This window comes from Rana temporaria, chromosome 12 (genome assembly GCF_905171775.1).
Source record: "Rana temporaria chromosome 12, aRanTem1.1, whole genome shotgun sequence".
In the NCBI taxonomy this organism is placed as follows: domain Eukaryota; kingdom Metazoa; phylum Chordata; class Amphibia; order Anura; family Ranidae; genus Rana; species Rana temporaria.
This window is the reverse complement of record NC_053500.1, coordinates 107,937,495-107,952,183: the sequence shown is the minus strand read 5'-3', so window position 1 is coordinate 107,952,183 and position 14,689 is coordinate 107,937,495. Positions and strand designations below refer to the sequence as shown.

The following is a 14,689-nucleotide window of genomic DNA, read 5'->3' as shown; positions in this document are numbered from 1 at the left end:
ATGTGTTTGGAAGGACTGAAAATACCAGTGAACTCCGCTACCAATTAGAACACTGCTACCAAAAACCAGGAGAGAAGTTGTCTGAGTTTGTGGGGCGATTGGATAAGATTCTGCATCAGATCCTGTTGAAAAAGGGACTGGACCCAAGAAACGTGGATGAAACCAGAGCCCAACAAGTTCTAAGCGGAGCCTAACCTATGGATCCTATTGCCCTGCTACTAAGAACCCGACAAGGGGGTGACGTGTTGAAATACCCTGACCTGATTCGAATGATAAGAGTGGAAGAGGTCTTACTGGACCAAAAGAATAGACACCAACCTCCAGAACCCCCAGCATGGGTCCGAATAGTAAGCACAGGGGACAGTGACCCTCAGGTCGAGCTTCTGAGGACGCAGGTGTCCCAGCTGATAGAGATGGTGGCTGCCTTGACCAGTCAGGCGGAGGTGTTGCCTTACCAGACTAAACGGGGAGAGCCGGAGAAGTTCAACCATGCTCAAGATGATCAAGCAAGGAAGCCAAGGAGGCTCATATTTTGTTTCAACTGTGGAGGAGTAGGCCACGTGAGAGAAGTTTGCCCCAGCCCAGCTACAGCTAGTAAGCAAATGTACAAGCCGGCGGAAAACTTAATGTAGGAGGCCTACCCCCTGGCAATCCTAGTTGGGGATTGATCAGAGCTCCTCACATGTACCATATGTCCCTCCAGCTCTCTGCCCTGCCCCCTTTCCAGAATATTCTCCCTGGAAACAGGGGAGGTGCCCAAGAGCTAAAGTTCATGTCAGTCACCTACTGCTACACTAAACCACTCCCCTGCCCCCAGATCAAAAACAAACAGGCCTAGCTTACAGCAAAGGCCTGCTTATATGTACCCTTACACTTAGCAACTACCCAAGGTAGAGCGTGCTACACACAGTAAGGCCTCCTTCAAACAGTCCACTGACATCCGCCACCATCCGATCCGATAAAAACAGATGGATGGGGGGACCTATTCCCCATTTATCTGGCGGATCGGATGGAAACGGACAGACAGTCCATTTCAATCCGATTGGCTCATAGACGAGAGCAGGCTGTGTCCGTGCCCATTCTGCATAGCGGAGCGGACACAGACCAGTCATTCGCCTACTCAGCGGGGATGAGCAAGTGGATCTCGCTTCATGGAGGCACTTGTGTGAAAGGCTTTTGGCTTGTTTACACTTGCAATTAGGGGTCAGTTAAAGTGGTTGTAAACCATATTACACCACTAGTGTCTACAGGTAAGCCTATATATAAGGCTTAACTGTAGGCCACGAATCCGGGAACAACTCGGCGGAGACATGTCGCTGGTCACAAAGCTGTGTAGCGCCACTGCAACTGCTTCGATCTAAGGTGAGTATTTCATAATGATGCCTTTGTCTTACAGGGTTTTTTTTTTCGGGTTTACAACTACTTTAAGGCTCGTACACACTGTAAGAAAATCGAGCAAACATTTTCGTCCAAAGAATTTTTTGTACGATTTTTGTACAGTGTGTACACAATTTTCGACAGCCGAATATGAATTTTCGTAAAAGAAATTCCCGAAGGGACAAACTCCTAAATTTTCCTCGCATGAGAACAGAATAAACTATTTTCATTTAACGTGTACCGTTTTCATATGGAAAGACTGCGCATTATCAGAAACAATAAACAAAAAAATGACTTTTTTCGTATGAGAATTTTCGTTCATCAATTCCAATTTGCTGTGAAACAACGAGGAAAATCAGACGATTGTCCGCCCGATATTCTTATATTGTGTACCCCACGTAAAACCCTGTGTTTTTAGCAGCCCTCAACCGCCCTCTATTTTGCTGCTGAGGCAGCAGCCAGGGCTGTACACAGACCACGGTCAGAAATTCTGCTTCATGGATGGAATTATACCTCTTGTTGCGTTTCGCGGGTGGTACTACCTGCCAGGCGTGACCCTTTCAAGTGAATAGGGCTTTGCTGCAGCCTGTAACACAGTTGTCTGTATTTATGGGGTTAAAACAGGCAGTGAGGGGTGATATTTATGGGTTTAAAACAGGCAGTGATGGGGTGATATTTAGGGGGTTAAAACAGGCAGTGAGGGGGTGAAATTTAGGGGGTTAAAACAGACAGTGAGGGGGTGATATTTAGGGGGTTAAAACAGGCAGTGAGGGGGTGATATTTAGGGGGTTAAAACAGGCAGTGTGGGGGTGATATTTAGGGGGTTAAAACAGGCAGTGTGGGGGTGATATTTAGGGGGTTAAAACAGGCAGTGAGGGGGTGATATTTAGGGGGTTAAAACAGGCAGTGAGGGGGTGATACGACACCTCCTCCCTGCTTGTCTATTGCTGTCTAAAGAGCTTCAAACAGTAAAGCAAGTGTAAACAAGGCCTAGGAAACAATGTATTAAAAAACAGATTTCAGGGCCCATGTGTATGGATTACTCCTGGAGAATAAGGATACAGTATAACTACTTACAAAAGCGCCGCTTAAACAGTGCTAAAGCGCTACTTTCGTGAAAACGGCTGGTGCTCACAGGGGTCTTGAGCCCCGTTTTTTTATCCATAGGAAAAATTTAAAACATGTTCTATTTTTTTTCACTGATGGAAAACAAACCGATGGGGCCCACACACGATTGGTTTGTCCATCGGTCTGCTTTCATCGGACAAACGGATCGGGTGTACAGGGCTTTAGGCTACTTTCACACTGAGGCACTTTACAGGCACTAAAAGTAAAGCGCCGGCTTGATGCTAAAAAAAAGTCCTGCAAGCAGCACCCCTTCCATTGAAATCAATGAGCAGTGCTGCTGAATCGCCGCTTTTAACCCTTTTCCGGTTGCTAACAGGGGATAATAGCTCCCCCAAAAGCGCCGCTAAAACGACGGTAAAGTGCCACTAAAAATAGCTGTGCTTTACCGCCAGCGCCTCAGTGTGAAAGTGCCTTTAAGGTTTGACCTCATATTATATGGTTTTGGTGAATGTGAAGACAAAAATCTGCAGAAAATCTAATTGTGTGTATGGGGTCTGTGCCACTTTATTTATATTGATTACAATGCTGTGTTTTATATATTCCTTCCTGGTTTTGGGTTTTAACATAGTGATTTTTCTGCAGCCTTTTACAAGTTTATTTGAGTACTGCCCGTGTGCACCATGACACCCTCAGTCCTTCCTGGCACACGTCCACCTTTATGGCGGGATTTTCAACACCGGAACACCACCGTCCGCCATCTTATCTGGGGAGGCAGTCATTTGGGCGCCAATGACGTAACCAACCAATGAGACGGCGGCACACGCTCACCTCCGAAGCCGTGATTGGCTGTAATGAGGGGCGGGAAGTCTATTCTTCTAGCCGCCGCCATTTTATATGGCACAGAGGCGGTAATAAGGAAGTGCAGTCGGCGAGGCTCACTTGTGTGAAGTCCGCGCAAGGCGGAACGGTGTTTCTTCCAGGCGCTCCCGAGCCTCAGCCACAGTGCCGTTTCCAGGCAGTCTAGCCGCTATGAGTTACGGGCGGCCTCCGCCGGATGTTGAAGATATGACGTCCCTTAAAGTAGATAACCTGACCTACCGAACCACCCCAGAGACCCTGCGACGAGTGTTTGAGAAGTACGGCCGTGTGGGCGATGTCTATATCCCGCGTGACCGTTACACCAAGGAGAGCCGCGGCTTCGCTTTCGTTCGCTTCCACGATAAGAGGGATGCCGAGGATGCGATGGACGCCATGGACGGAGCCGTGCTGGACGGCCGAGAGCTCCGGGTGCAGATGGCGAGGTATGGTCGACCTCCAGATTCTCTCCATGGACGCCGGGGACCCCCGCCCAGAAGGTACGGGGACTACGGGCGACGGAGCAGGAGGTGAGTGCTGGGTGGATAGATAGGGAAGGGGCGCAGCGCCACCTATAGAGAGGGCTGATGTAGTGCGGTGGCCTAGGCTTTGTACTTCATCCCTGTGCGGGCCATGTGAGCCAAGATGGCGCCGACCGCCAGGAATCCAATGTGCTCTGTCCCCTATGGGGCTCCATTGTGTGCTAGGCAGGCCCCGGTCATTATATGTATTCTGGAGGAGATCCCTACTTTGCATGCACATTAACCTATGAAGACTAGACTACTAATGAGCAGAAGCACAGCAACGTGCATAGCTTTTGCAAGCAGATGGTTAAGTTATTGATTTTTAGTCGTATTCGTATCCCAGCGCTCCTTTCTTTGCTTGGGCATGCAGTAACAAAGAAAATACACTTATGAATTTTAATGCAAACAAGAATTTCTTTATGTTGTGAAAGATGGCACACCCAGTAAACAAAAACCAACATTTTACGCTTTAAAATTGCGCATGCTCGTACAAAGGTGTACATTTTATGATCTAGGTGACCCTTTAAGGGCCAGTACACCATAGAAACGCAGTCCCAATGCTCTTTTGAATGCATGTTTGTTCCACAATTTTTTTTTGTTTATTCTTTAGGGCCAATTCACACCACATGCAGTTCTGTGCCCCCCCCCCCCCCCACACACAAAATGCATGCAGTGTCTTCAATGTATTTCAATGGCTCTAGTTCACACCATGCGGTCAGGTTTTGTACCGGAAGCTGCATGGTGTGAATTGGAGCCATTGCAATACATGAAGAAAACACTGCATGCCTTTTAGTGCAGGAAAAAAGCACATGGAACTGCAACTGATGTGAAAAAAAGCACATGGAGCTGGATCCGGTGTGAACTGGTCTTAAATAAGTATGTGTTCCAGTGCATTTTTGGTAGGGGGGGGGGGGGTTCCAGTGCAGGAAAAATGCAGCATGTTCTACACTCCCCCCCCCCCCCCTGAGAAGCACTGGTGTGAACAATGCAATTGCATGAAAACCATATACAGGCGTGTCCCACTTTTAAGTGCACAATGGGGGTTATTTGCTATTGCTGGAGTGCATAATCGGGCTCACTTCTGCATAGAAACTAGGGTTGTCCCGATACCACTTTTTTAGGACCGAGTACAAGTACCGATACTTTTTTTCAAGTAGTCGCCGATACCGAATACCGATACTTTTTTTTTAATGTGTGCCCCGAAATGCAGCCATGTCCCCCTAGCCATGTCCCTCACATATGCAGCCATGTCCCTCTAGCCATGTACCTCACATATGCAGCCATGTCCCTCTAGCCATGTCCCTCACATATGCAGCCATGTCCCTCTAGCCATGTCCCTCACATATGCAGCCATGTCCCTCTAGCCATGTCCCTCACATATGCAGCAATGTCCCTCTAGCCATGTCCCTCACATATGCAGCAATGTCCCTCTAGCCATGTCCCTCACATATGCAGCAATGTCCCTCTAGCCATGTCCCTCACATATGCAGCAATGTCCCTCTAGCCATGTCCCTCACATATGCAGCAATGTCCCTCTAGCCATGTCCCTCACATATGCAGCAATGTCCCTCTAGCCATGTCCCTCACATATGCAGCAATGTCCCTCTAGCCATGTCCCTCACATATGCAGCAATGTCCCTCTAGCCATGTCCCTCACATATGCAGCAATGTCCCTCTAGCCATGTCCCTCACATATGCAGCAATGTCCCTCTAGCCATGTCCCTCACATATGCAGCCATGTCCCTCTAGCCATGTCCCTCACATATGCAGCCATGTCCCTCCTAGCCATGTCCCTCCAGCCATTTCCCCCATACCTTTGCCGCCGAAAGCCGCCGCCGCCGCATGGAGAAAATCACAGCATTCATTTGAATAGCTGTTTTGCCCGCGCGTATAGACACTCCCCCTTGCTCGGGATTGGACAGATCACGATCACCCATCCAATCCCGGGCAAGGGGGAGTGTCTATACGCGCGGGAACACTATAGCTATTCAAATGAAAGCTGTGATGTTCCCGCGCAGCGTTTAACCCATGCGGCGGCTTTCGATGCGGCGGCGCGATGCGGCGGGGGGGGGAAGTATTCTATTTAGGTATCGGGGGTATTTGCGCGAGTACGAGTACTCCCGCAAATACTCGGTATCGGTCCCGATACCGATACTGGTATCGGTATCTGGACAACCCTAATAGAAACCAATGAGCTTCTAACCCCAGCTTGTTCAAGCTTTGGTAATAAAACATGGAAGCTCACTTTCTATGCAGAAGTGACCCTGATTTTACACTCCAGCTATAGTAAATAAACCCCATTGTGCACTTAAAATTGGGGTATGCCTGTAACCTACTTTCCATGTGTGTTTGATGCAGGAAAAAGGCACTGGACTGAATGCGGTGTGAACTGGCCTTAAAGTGGTCGTAAACCCACTTTTTTTACTTTGGCCTACAGGTAAGCCTATAATAAGGCTTACCTGTAGGTATAAAGAATATCTCCTAAACCTGTACGGTTTAGGAGATATTCCCCTTGCAATTTGATTGCAGCGGCGCATGCTGGATCCTTGGCTGAAGGGCCGACCCATGCCGGAAAGGAAATCTCCCGCGCGCATGCTCGGCGTGGACCAGGTAAGTTCCCTACCTCGTTCCGAGTTAAAGCGGGAGTTCACCCATTTATTAAAAAAAAAAAAAAATTCCCCTTAGATTCCTGCTCGATTGGTCTAGGGGAATCGGCTATTTGTTTTAAAATATGAGCAGTACTTACCGTTTTCGAGATGCATCTTCCGTCGCTTCCGGGTATGGGTCTTCGGGAGCGGGCGTTCCTTCTTGATTGACAGTCTTCCGAGAGGCTTCCGACGGTCGCGTCACTCGAAGCCGAACGTCGGTGCGGCTCTATACTGCGCACCGACGTTCGGCTTCTTTCGGAAAATCGTGACGCGATGGATGCGACCGTCGGAAGCCTCTCGGAAGACTGTCAATCAAGAAGGAACGCCCAGTGCCGCAGCCCATAACCGGAAGCGGCGGAGAGGATGCATCTCGTAAACGGGTAAGTACTGCTCATATTTTAAAACAAATAGCCGATTCCCCTAGACAAAACGAGCAGGAATCGAAGGCTAAAAAGTGCTCTCTAAGGGTGAACCTCCGCTTTAAGTATTTCATAATGAGTTAATATGCGGTGCATACTAGCTCATTATGGCTTTTGCCTTGCAGGTAAAAAAAAATGTCAAACCGCTTTAATAGCTTTTACAGGTTACCCCTATAAGTGCTAGAATTGCTGCCCATAAACCGATGGTAGCAGCAATACTTCACATGTGTGGGGGCTTTTGTGCGGGGGGGGGAGCACAAAGGGCACATTTATAAAGCGCAGGGATAGAATCTTGCAAATCTAGTATTGCTTCCGGACTGCAAAGCAAGAAAGCTCTGATTTTAATGAATGGGAAACGAGTGCAGGCAGAGAACCCGATCACATGATGTTTCAAAGTCATGCCTTTACACCAGAGTTCCTTCTGCAGCATTATGCAAAGGACAATGCAGGGCTTCATATGGCTATTGCCTGTACAGACTTCTCTACTGGCTAGGTAATGGTAAATACATTTTATTAGTGACTTGTAAAATGCAGTGATGGCGTGGAGCAAAAACTGGTGTTCACTGGAGAGCAGACATTTCAAATGAGCCCCCAGTTCTACACCCCTTTATCTCCATTTACTCTGTTACTATCTGAAATTTGTGTGTATAAACACCTTAGAAAATGGGGAACACCTAACTGCGGCCCGAGGGCCAGATGTGGCCTTTTGCTAGCCTTTTTCCAGCCCTTGGGGCAGTATTGCTCCCAACGATATGAGGCACTATTCCTCCCAATGCCACCAACAATGGGCACAATTTCTTCCACTAATGGAAATGGAGCACTGTTCCTCCTACTGCCCACCAGCACCGGGGCTGTGTTCTCACTGATGCTCGGCCCTGAGGCATTTTCTACCCCCACTGGTCAGTCAGTTAACTGGCCCTTTGCTTATAGTATGGAGACCCCTTGTTCTAAAATGACCCATTTAGTTTAAAATGGAAATAAAGGGAGGGCAACACATTTTGTGTATAGTAATTACTTTTAAGTGATCATATTACCTTTGTACTTGGCTGCATAAATGGCATGGAGAGCTGCAGACTGTACTCTAAATCAGTGGTCATCAACCCTGTCCTCTGGGCTCACTAACGGCCACGTTTGCAAGATAACAAACGCATCACAGGTTGCTGCTCAGTGATTGCCGTATTCTAGTCTGCATCTTCCCAGGGTAATACACAAAATCTGGCCTGTTGGTGGGCCCTGAGGACAGAGTTGATGACCACTGCTCTAACGTAGAATGCAGCCACACTGATGTGCTCGGATGTCTGGTGTTGTCATTCTGAAATGGTTGCGAGTTACATACACACCGAAAAGGCCAATATAGTGAGGATTTTTTTTTATGTCGTTTAGCCTTGTAGGCTTAATGAGAAACTCGCTATGCAACATTGGTACAGCAATTTCACTGCTGAACTATTGTGTAGCAGTTAATAGCTGCAATTTTTATGTTAATTCAAAGGCCCCAATTGCTAGAATACAAGGTGTGGAATATAGAACATTATTTTTTAAGAAATACTTGTGGTTGGAAATTTTGTCTTTAAGAATCCTAAAGCGGAACTAAACGCGGCTGTTTCCAAAAAAACAATTACATTTAAGTCCAAGTCAGGGGTGCCCAACCGGGGGCCACATGTGGCCCACGGAGCCCTCTGATGTGCCCCTCAACCTTATGCTCTGGGATGGCATAGAATACTGTTATTAAAGGTATGTTTATTACTAAAATTAGTGTATATATGGGCATATCTGTTCTGCAGTGGTTACTAGGCTGCTTTCAAACTGATCCACAGGTGTAGAGAGAAGAGCACATGTGGGTTACCTGCACTGAGCCATAGACTTCTACTACCTGTGAGTTTGGTGTGATTTCTGAAAGTGCACCACACCTACAGGATATAATAGAAGACTATGCAAAAGTGCAGCTAACCTGCCCAAAAAAGCTGTTTAGGTGTGCTGCACCCGTGATGCAGGTTAACAACCGTGCATCAGTGTGAAAGCAGCCTTGGGCCCCTTTCACATGGTCAGTCCGACCTCTAAGGAGCGGAAGATGTAAATGGCCTTGTGTCTTCTAGAAAAGTCTACCTCAGGGGTCTCAAACATAAATTACCTGAGGGCTAAAAGACAAGTTTTCATATCCCATGGGGGGCCGCATGCAAACTTTCAAAGTTCAAAAACAACAGCACTGGTGTCAGCGCATGCATTATTAACACTGACCACTACGCTACATGACACACTGACCACTCGCCATCAGGGTGCATGGGGCATAGGTCAGCGTTTACTTGTTTTCTTCAAATGCAGAGTAGTGCAGGAAGCGTCTGTCATAAGTTCACTTCTCTCTCATGTCACAGCTTCTCCCCGCAGCCCCTCCCTCGTCCATCCCAGATTATGTCACAAGCAAATGGGGATAGAAGAGGGGCTGCTGGGGGGCGTGAGCAGCCGCTGCGTGACATGAGGGAAGTGAACTTATGACAGACTCTTCCTGCACTACTCTGCATGCATCTAAATCTACCACCCCTTCCGCGGCACTCCCTGCAGGCCATTTATAACCGGTCTGCGGTCCGCAAATGTCCCGTGGGTCAGTACTTTGAGACCCCTGGTCTACCTCCAATCCACTCGGCTCTATAGAGCCAAGTGGGCTGCCATCCACCCGCTTCACTCATTGTGGCCCACGACTGGTTACCAAGTTGCTTAACCTCCCTGGCGGTATGATGCTTTCTGGTTTTAGGTGCTGAAAGCGGTGCAATTATTTTGCATGAAAATTTGGCGTTTTTATATTGTAGGCCTGTAATTCCTAGGAATAACTCAAATCTGACCAAACAGGCGTTTAGTAGACATCCCGGGTATGATAAAGTTTGAAACACAAAATCATAAATTATAATTTAATAAATATAATAAAAATTATTCATTAATGTAATCAAATCCAACACTGAAATTTGCTCAGTTGCAGAATTGTCGCTATCATTACTTTTTATTTTTTGACAATGAATTTCCCCACAAATCACTATCGCTCTATTCTGCAAGTGATTCTAATTTGGTATCGCTGTTTTCTAGCTGCTCTAAAACCACTCTTGACATAAAGGGACATTTTGGTTGCTATGGACAATCTCCAGTTTCCAGGCAGAAAGAACAGTATTGTATAAGTGCATGCAGGACACTGGACAGACCACTAGGGACAAAGGGGGGGGTGTATTTTATACAGTACTGTAATCTGTAAGATTACAGTACTGTATGTGTACTGTGTATTTACTTTTAATTTTTGCACCGATCTCCGCCCCCGTGTGTTGTAATGTCGCAGGCAAAGGAGCTCGTCGGCACTCGGGCACTGTGTGAATCGAGTGAGGAGGAAAGGGTGTAAAGGTCAATACCCCCCCCCCCCCCCCCCTAATAGCTTCCTTTACCTTAGTGCAGTCCTTCACTTACCCCATCTTTCCATTTTGCTTTTAAATGTCCTTATTTCTTCTGAGAAATGCTCACTTCCTGTTCTTCTGTCTGTAACTCCACACAGTAATGCAAGGCTTTCTCCCTGGTGTGGAGAAAGCCTCTTGAGGGGGCGAGCAGGAGTGTCAGGATGCCCACTAACACAGCTCCTTTATCTGCAAAGTAGAGTGTCCTGACACTCTGCTCGCCCCCTCAAGAGGCTTTCTCCACACCAGGGAGAAAGCCTTGCATTACTGTGTGGAGTTACAGACAGAACAGGAAGTGAGGATTTCTCAGAAGAAATAAAGGACATTTAAAAGCAAAATGGAAGGATGAGGTAAGTGAAAGACTGCACTAAGGGAAAGGAAACTATTTAGGGATTTTTTTTTTTTTCTAAACAACCCCTTTAAGTGGCCCTTGCTCTTCAAAAGGATGGGCACCTCTGGTCCAAGTTAAGTAAAATATTAACTGTACTTAAACCTGCTCCCACACCAATTCCAAGACCTATTCTATGTACCCTGTAAAGCAATGGTTCTCGGCTCCTGTCCTCAGGGCCCACTAACTGGTCAGGTTTGCAAGATAACTGAAACGCATCACAGGTGATATAATTTTCTGCTCTGTGATTGCAGTATTCTAGTCCTTTTGTCAACATGTCACCCAGTGTTGAGCATAGACATCTTTCCTTTTCAGGGTAGTTGGAATAGTCTTGGAAGGGGAATGGGAGAAGGGTTTTGTAGTAAAACAAAAGGTCAATGATCCAGCGGCAACCTTACACAGGATAGTTCGTCACTAGCCTCCAGGTTCCTGTTTAGCGTCACAGCTGGCTTGCCACTGCATGTGAGCTGCTTTGACTGGTCCCAGAGTCTTCTGGGACCTGTAATGTGGCCAGGCGAGGTGGCTTTGGAGAACTAGGTACCTGCTACTCTCTCAAATTGCATGCTGAGTTAGGCAAAGGAGGTGGGGGTGTGTCTTAAAGCGGAATGTCCACTTTTGGGTGAAGATCTGCATTAAGCAGGCATTTGTAGGATTGTCGAAGGATCCACATTAAGTTTTGTATTTACTGAATATTTTTTCTTTTCAGCCCAAGAAGACGAAGGTATAGCAGATCCAGATCCAGAAGCAAGAGCCGGTCTAGGTCACGCAGCCGGTCACGTTATAGCCGATCAAAGTCTCGTTCACGAACCAGATCTCGCTCTAATTCTAAACCCCGTTCTGTTCGGAAGTCCTCCACTGTGTCCAGATCTCGCTCTCGCTCCAGGTCTAGATCAAAGGTTTCTCCTCCACCAAAGACCTCCAAATCAAAATCTAAGTCTAAGTCCAGGTCCAGATCCAGGTCAAGATCCAGGTCCCGGTCCCCATCACCTCCAAAGTCTCCTGAAGAAGAAGGAGCAGTGTCATCTTAGACTAAGGTAATTCTTTTCATAAGCAGGTGCTCAGACTGTAATTGAGGGGTTAGGTACAGACCGTTTAGCCTAGTATATATATAAAAGGAAAAAAAAGTGCTCTTATCTTGCTAAATCACCTCTTGCAGAGAAAGGTTTGTATATATTTTGATGCTGTTTTTAATTTCTGGGGATTGTGGGTTTATTTGTTTGGGGTGTCATTTGATGACTGTTTAAACCAGTATCTGCATTTTCCCCTCAAAGCTGCGGGCTCCAGTTGCTTAAGGAGTAGTGAGCTGTATTGCAGATATTAAGTGGTTTTTCCTGATCCTCCAGGGAGCAGTTTCTGTGGGCGTATATTGGAGCAGGTTTGTGTCTGTTGTTAAAGATGCACTATCCTGGATTCTGTCAGACTTGCTGCTAAATTTCTGTCTGCTACTTTCCATTCATTAGGGCCAAAATAAGCTTTCTTAATTCTTGGGGGTCATTTATAAAGGGGCAAATGTGATCTTTCACACTTAACTGTTCGCCATTGGTATTTCCCAGTTTGCGTTCTAATATTCCGAGTTGGATATCTGTCCCTTGGAAACAAAGATTTTCCTAGATCAGAAGATTTGCACAGCCAGCAACCTTTTCTATTGAGGTCATTTTACCTAATTTTTACCGGTTTATAAAGCATGGGAATGTTGCCAATGGACTGGGGCATATTCGAGAAGCTGAATCTTCCTGGATTTGTCCAGACTTTTTTTTATAAATGGGCCCCTAAGTAGCTAAAAAGGGTTATAGTAATATGTAGACATGCATCAAACTTTCTAGTCACAACTACATTCTTGGCCCTATGCAGATTTTAACATACACTGCTATGTAGCTCCACCATTAGATTCTTGCCTACAGTTTTAGACTGACTTACTGATATCACACTTGTTAATCTTAGTACTGCCTCTTTTCAAGGATAGTGTGTCTTTAGTACATTAACTGTTTGGTCTTTTCAGCTGTAACACGAGCTTTATTTAAAAGTCCCATTAAAGCCCTCAGTGCACATGTAAACGTTCATATGAAGATGTTATCAATGCAGATAAGCTCCTTCTGATTCATCACAGTATAGATTGATCACATCCTGGTGGTAAACACTCGCTTGTTTTTCACCCCCAAGTCAACATTTAGTATCCCTAAAAGATTTCCATCTTGTGTGTTGAGTTTGACTACTGTTAAATGGAATATTCATTGTCTTCTATTCTCTGCCACCAGTGTCAGCTGAAAGGATGCAACACGCTGGATACGTCTAGGATGATTACTCGGTAGCTCAGCAGCCCTTGTGAATACCCACGGAGCAAGCAACAGCCTTCCGAAAAGGTGGTTATTTGTATTTTTCGTTTAAGTTTTATCAATTTCACTTGCGCCTTGTCTGGCAGACTATATGTGCCATTTTGTTGCTCTTATTCAAATTCCTTGTAACTTGGTTAATAAAGTTCATTGTTTTGCTTTAAAAAAAAAAAAAAGAGAAGAAAACTTGTTAATAAAAGTATCTTTCAACTCCCGTGGGGGTTGCTAGATGGTATTGACAGTTTTACTGAACTGTAAATGCCTGTGCTTGGACATAAAGCATCAGTAATCATTTAATTCATTTTGAAATGTTTCCTGTATGTAAATGCATTTTAATAGACAATGCCTGAAAGCTATTGTATTTTGTATCAAATGTTGATGTAACAATGTTTGCAAGGGAGTATTTTTATTTGACCACAACTCTAATCTTTTCTCTTGTGTATTTTTTGTGCACTAGGCGCAGTTGTGTAGCAGTTGAGTAATGCTGGTTAGCTGTTAAGGTGGCGTGTTGCAGTGCAGAGTGCTTGGCTGTTTCCTGTTTTCTCCCGATTGCTCCTGTGTAACGCAGAAAACAAATGGCTGTCCAGTTTGTTAGAATTCCTGACAACTGCACGTCCTGTCGCCTGGGCCATGCATAAAATATTGGAGCATACAGTGAGCACCTCTGATGATGTACACCTTATTTTTCTGAAAATGGTAACTCCAAAAAATTGTAATATCATGCAAGTGTTTTGTTTGTATCAATTTTGAATATAACATGCTCTAACATTCTGTAATATAACCACTGTTTATGTAGTAAATAAACTTGTTTAAAAAAAAAAAAAGACTGACTTTATTTAAGGAATTGTATGCAACTGTTGTATTGCTGAGTAATTGAGTAAAATCACGTGGTAAAATGTAGGTATAACTATTTCACCAGAAGAATGTGAAAATCATGCATGCTGCCTCTGGGATTTAGTTTGTGTTCCACTGCATTGTCTTTATATAGGTTTAGGAGAATTTCTCGACTCAGGCCACCTAGAACCCTGTATGCAGTGTTAATTTTGGCAGCAAATTTTGATTTAGTCTTGGGACTAAAATGGCATTTTAGTTTTGGTCCCATTTGACTCTTCTGCAATTGTTTTAGTAGACCTAAAACAAATTTTAGTTGTCTAAAATCGAATGGGTAACTAAATTGTAATGCATTAGTTAAAATTTCTCTACATTATCCAAAGTCATATACTGCTGGAGTGAAAAATCTAAAGTTGTTTATGGTAGTGAGGTATGAACATGCACTACAGACCAGTGTTTAATTATGAAGTCCTATTTCAATAATAGTCCCATTTTAGGCTTTTGACTAGAATGGCTTTTTTTTTTGTCAATGAAATTAACACTAAATACAAAAAACAATTACCACGCTATCTAATACTAAAATGTAGCAGCTAACACAGCAAGGAAGATCAAATTGCTATAAAGTACAGGGGAGAAAGTGTAGCGCTGGTAAAGATTATATTTCAGTGAAAAATTATATAATTTATGTGCAACACCACATGTGAATTGGTAGTGTGAACACTAGTTAAAGTCCATAAACCTCCAATGAGTGGATATTAATGGTAATATGGATAATGCCAGAAAAATAAAGTGAAAAAATGTTCATAAAGGAGGAGTTTGTAAAT

General features: G+C 45.0%; 1 protein-coding gene across 4 annotated transcripts; it reads left to right on the top strand.

Annotated features, from left to right (window-relative positions):
* The first annotated feature begins 3,331 nt into the window (after positions 1-3,331).
* SRSF2 (serine and arginine rich splicing factor 2) lies at positions 3,332-13,856 on the top strand. Of its 4 annotated transcripts, XR_005744385.1 has the most exons (4): positions 3,333-3,830; positions 11,411-11,738; positions 12,960-13,064; positions 13,492-13,695. XR_005744385.1 is itself a non-coding variant. In XM_040330107.1 (3 exons), the coding sequence occupies exons 1-2, from the start codon at positions 3,475-3,477 to the stop codon at positions 11,730-11,732; spliced, it is 594 nt and encodes a 197-aa protein (XP_040186041.1). In that variant the 5' UTR covers positions 3,332-3,474; the 3' UTR covers positions 11,733-11,738; positions 12,960-13,856. The 4 variants fall into 4 exon arrangements, 3 of the variants coding, with proteins under 3 accessions (XP_040186041.1, XP_040186040.1, XP_040186039.1); XM_040330107.1 differs by having other exon boundaries at positions 3,332-3,746; positions 12,960-13,856; XM_040330106.1 differs by having other exon boundaries at positions 3,332-3,800; positions 12,960-13,856.
* The last annotated feature ends 833 nt before the right edge of the window (positions 13,857-14,689 follow it).

What these genes read in the sequence shown, in the direction of transcription:
- SRSF2 (XM_040330105.1), top strand. Translation starts at nt 3,475, where the DNA reads ATGAGTTACGGGCGGCCTCCGCCGGATGTTGAAGATATGACGTCCCTT. An exon ending in TACGGGCGACGGAGCAGGAG is followed by an intron (nt 3,831 to 11,410) that starts GTGAGTGCTGGG and finishes TTTTCTTTTCAG; the next exon opens with CCCAAGAAGACGAAGGTATA.